This window comes from Montipora capricornis, chromosome 13 (genome assembly GCF_036669925.1).
Source record: "Montipora capricornis isolate CH-2021 chromosome 13, ASM3666992v2, whole genome shotgun sequence".
In the NCBI taxonomy this organism is placed as follows: domain Eukaryota; kingdom Metazoa; phylum Cnidaria; class Anthozoa; order Scleractinia; family Acroporidae; genus Montipora; species Montipora capricornis.
The window spans coordinates 43118720-43123719 of NC_090895.1; the positions used below are offsets into that span (position 1 = coordinate 43118720).

The 5000-nt window shown below is 40.7% G+C and overlaps 1 protein-coding gene across 1 annotated transcript in view; it reads left to right on the forward strand.

Moving 5' to 3' along the window:
* Positions 1 to 5000, forward strand: part of LOC138030851 (sortilin-related receptor-like) — a 75782-nt gene that overhangs the window by 5244 nt on the left and 65538 nt on the right. The window contains exons 2-3 of the mRNA XM_068878716.1: positions 904 to 1146; positions 3824 to 3982. Of these exons, the coding sequence (XP_068734817.1) occupies positions 904 to 1146; positions 3824 to 3982 (402 nt within the window). The remainder of the gene's footprint in view (positions 1 to 903; positions 1147 to 3823; positions 3983 to 5000) is intronic.

Consider the following 5000-nt stretch of genomic DNA (forward strand, 5'->3'; position numbering starts at 1 on the left):
AAGTGATGTTCTCAAGGAAAATTTCTTTTTGTTTTTTCATAAGTTATTCGTACATAAGCACGTCTTTTTGCCGGCATTTGAAAGAAACCGTTTCCTAGAGTAACTTCACGTGGTCTGAAATGGGAAAACAAAATGTAAAAGCTAAAAAGGTCTATTGACCTTTCCGTCCAAGAAGAGACATCCCACATACAACCATTCCTTAAGCGATAAGAAAAGAAGATTAAAATAAATAAACAAATAAATAAATAAATAAAAGATGAAGATCTTTGCAGTTGTGAACCCCTCTTTAAGAGAGATAAAATGTTTCATGCGAGAGTTCAATAATACATGTGTTTGTGACAAAAACAAAACCACAACCCTTGGGTCTGAATAACCGCAGCGAGTTGTTACGTTATGTGATGAAAGTGTTGCTGGGAGTAGAGTATTGAGTATCTGCCAAGGCCTAATGCTTGTTCTTTGAAAAAGACCTGCCACCATACACGCAAGAAAATTACTAATTATGTGGCTGTTCATTACTTCATGAATGTGATGCTCCATTGGATTTTTTTATGAACTTACATACAGAGTCTCATATGAAGGTAAAGTCCTCTTAAGCTCCAAACCAATTTTAATAGCATATACCACCATATACTGTAAAATGGATTGACAAAAATAAGGATTCTGAGTTAATGCTAATCTTCATTAGCCTTCTACGTGGAAATCATTGACTTGGTTAAAAAACTCCTTTTACTTTGGTCATTGTTTGCAGACTTAGATTTCAGTAATTTCTGTGTGATGTGCAAAGTAGAATCGCTGTTATTTCCGGACAAAACAATCCTGCTATTTGGCCAGAGTTGGGAGTGATTGCTAAATGTATGACTGGCTTTTATTCTCTGGTGATCAACTGTGTATTTCTCTCAACAGTTCAAGCTAAATGATAGTCACTACCTGGCCTATGTGCACTGGGCAGGAGATCACAGGGATACCACTGTAGTGTTAACACGGGATAGAACTCTAACCAAAAACAGCAGTAGTCATGTGTGGGTCTCCAACAACTATGGTGTGAGCTTCCGCAACCTAACAAAGTTGTTTACCCTGCCTGATACTAACAACGGGACGTTTGCACGCATTGACATGTTCTATTCGTCTCCTGTGGACAACACAAGGGTTAGTCTATACAATATTGTAGTTCCTTGAACCGAGGGCTGCAACACTTTGATGATGGCTATCTCTGGTTTTAAGCCCATGTCACCAGTCTGTGTTTTACACTGCAGATCATTGTAGTAGTAGTGGTTGAAAACTGAAAAGCAAAGGCCATTTATAACACGCTTGGCTGCTCCCCATAAGGGCCTTTCAGGGCCGATAAGCGGCTCACGACATCGGGCCGAAAGCTTACATAAGACTAATATTACAAAAATAATGGCAATGTTGATTTAACATATACTCTTTGTAAGTGTGCCTTCGTCCTAATGGGCAGTTCCTTTTAAGATGTATGTTTTTGTTTAATGTAAGTGCCACTGATGTAATAATATCAATTCTGCCAATTTTTTTTCCTTTTCCATTTATCAATGAAACCCTCTATTGTCAATGGGCCATCAGCGTGCAAAGAAAGGCTTGCCCACTAGCCTGGGGCTAGTAAAATTTTTCCTCCACTTGCCTGGTGGGCAAGTAAAAGGTTTTGGGCATGATGCAAGTAAAAAGGTTTTGGGCAAGTAAAAAGTTTTCAGGGACTTCATTGTGCTTATAAGGATTTTTTCGGGCCAGTGAAAATGACTTTTAGGCTGGTACGTCCTGGCCACAGCTTGCAAGCTGAAAATTTGAATTTCTTTGCACCCTGGTTATATTTTAAAGGAAAAGTTGCGGCAGTGTTTGTATTATATTAAGGTGGCCCAAACCAGTTTTAACACTGGAGAGAAACGTTCTTATTAGAAGGATTGACATTACGACACTTTTATAACTTAACAGCAATTTTATGGTACCATATCAAACACCAACTATTACTGAAAAAGGTTCGGTCATTTTTGTGACGTAAAAAGTTACCGTGGCAACAAGAAAGCCCTGCAATAACACCCCAAACTTTGGCTTTAGCTGCTCATATCTCAAAACCGTACTCGCTGACCCTCATTTTTTATTTCTGAAATGTAATCAGCATGCCAGAATAAAACTTGCTGCAAAGCTTAAATAATTGAAAATTTAACGTAGCTCTGAATCCGCTCCACAGAATTCTTTTTAACTGTGCAGAAAGTTTATATTAGCTTGCTGATCACTTTGGTGCAATAAAAAAATGAGGTCACCGAGTTCGTTTTTCAGATATGAGCAAGTAAATCCAAAGGTTATGTTTTCACTAGACTACTTTTCTAGCTGAAGATTCTTTCTAGGTGTTTGTTTACAGACCGACATTTACTAGTTAAACTTGACATCTGTTTTCACTGTGAAATTTAACCCGAAATTTTAGCCGTTTACTCAGAAGATTCAAATTACAAAAGCGCGCAACTTTGAAAAAATGGCGGGAGACGAAGCATTTTTAACGACTTCTGTTTTACTGATTCTCGCCATATTTCTCCGAAGGAGACGACGTTTCTTTCAGAGGATAAGGTCTTCTCGAGCTCCATTTCCGGTTGGTCGTCATCCTTCTCGTGGATTGACGGACCGCCTTTCGGTGAATCTTCATCCGTTTTAGCGCTGGTATCTTCAGCGGCCAGACCACATTCACATGTACGCGCTTTGGTGTGATGTTTGGCTTGCAACCCAACACTTCGTCGATTTCGTCGAAGTATTCAAAGGTTCATCGGTCGTTTCCGCCTCGGGAGTTATGATCTTTCATAACTTTGAAATTTCCAAAAGAAATCTTGTCTCAGCGTCTGACCAATTGGGACATCGGTTTCGGTTAACAGATCCTTCGGCCGGACTGTTCTCGTTGCTTTCGCCGGTACTTATGAAAGATGTGGGTAAAGATGCTGAAGATGATGTGCTGCGGAGAGATGCGGCTGGCATAAATTGTAGAGCATTTGTGCTCAAACGCGGGTACTGCGGGTTCTGCATGCCGCCACCGTGAAATAAGTAAGGTCCTGGCCGAGGAACTGAGGGATCTAATGAGGCGGGAGGAATTGTAAATCGAAACGGGAAGGTATTACAAGTGAATTCGTGTGCCATCAAAAGCACTGTTTGCAACGTGAACCACGAGGTGAGCGCGAGCGTCTGGAAAATATTTGCCAGCTCACGATTTGGCAGGCATCTGTCACTAGGGGCAATGCGATTGGCTGCGGCATTTACCAGGACAATATACCATCTCGCGAGGTGGTATAACTTTGCAGGAATTTCCGGTCATAAAGACGACATAATCCCTTGTTTTTTCTTGTGAAAACAGCTTGCATTTTTAACTCGCTAAACTTAGGACGACCTGTTTTCACGGTACTTCCGGATTTTTCCGACTTTAACTAGTGAAACTTGTCCTAGTGAAAACACAACCAAAATATAGGGTGTTTTTGCAAGGCTTTACTGTTGGCATGGTAACTATTTTACGTCACAAAAGTGACTGCATCTTGTTAGCAATAATTGATGTTTTACATGGTACCATAACAATTAACATTGCTGTTACGTGATAAAGTGTTGTAGTGTTGAAAGTGGTTTGAACCACCTTAAATACTTACTCACCCAACCTCACTCTTTAAGCTCAGTGGTCAGAGAACACAGTGTATAGAAGGTTTGAAGGTTTGATTCCTACAGTAACTCCGATTTCCATTTTTTCTTGTCCCTTGACCTGTTACCATGCCACTAACATAATTATCATCATAATTATATTGATTATTCAGTGATCATTAACAAATTGTTCTGGTTCTTGTAGTACCTTTTGGTGGACACTCTCCACAAAGCAATGTACAGCACAATAGATGACTTCAATTCCATAGTTATCGGGAAAAATGTATCTTTTTCGCCAGATGAAATTTGTTTCCATCCAAGCAACAGTGATGTTGTTTTGGGCTATGATGAGTCATCATCAAAGGTACAGTAATACTAATTATTGTAATTTGCATGGCCAAGTGTGCCATTACCTAATTTCTTTTTTTCTGCTCTTGCTATAGCCTCTTCCTTTTCCTTTGATGTGAGTGTCTATATTTAGTTTCTTTTTCCGTTCTTTTTTCACATTACTACAGTATGTATGGGTTGGCGTTTGCTTGCATTTTGGTGTCATTGTATTGTTCGCTGTTACACTCACGCCATCTCTCCGGGATTATCCGGGAGTTCCCCGGATACGGAACGAATCTCCGGGTCTCCCGTATGGGTCGTCAAATCTCCCAACCTTGTTCCCAGGGCTTTATATGGAAAGCCCTTGGAGCGAGGTTGCAAATTTCCCGGACAAAAACGACTCTGGACCTTTTAAAGACTAAACAAAATGGCTTTCTTTATCTCAGTTTGAAATCATAGCCATATAACCGATTGTTTAATTGGATCTCCGTTTAACCAATAAGAAATTCTCAACGTAAGTCCCATGTTTCCGTGGCGGTAGATTTTTTGTAATCTGAAGACGCTGCTCGGGGGTGGCTGGGTGCGCTTTTTTTTGGGGAGGGGGTGGAGGGGAGTGGGTAGGTCAATCATAAAGGGGAAGGGGAGAGCGAATGAAAAGTTTCCAGAGGTTGGCATCTTTGCTGTGATCAATATAGGTTCAAAACATAACAAAATGATCTGAGTTTAGGTTCACCTTAATCTTTTCCCAACAAGGGGGTCCTCGTTGATAAGCAAAAAATAATAATCATGTGGTGTTGGACACAGTAAAACCTCTCAGTGTTCATTTCAGGAGGGAAAGATTAAAGGGATTAGCGGAGTTCAGGTGCGCGAAGCGCGTCAGCGGAGCACCATAAGTAACATTTTTTGGGAAAATCTATCTATGAGAGAAATTTTGGTTATGACGTCACCTAAATCCGTAAGTCCATCTGCCCGTACAGACTGTCGGGTTTGGAGGTGGGGAGGCAAGACAGCCTTTGGGGACGGGAGTGTTTGGCCAATTTTCCATGGCGGGAAAT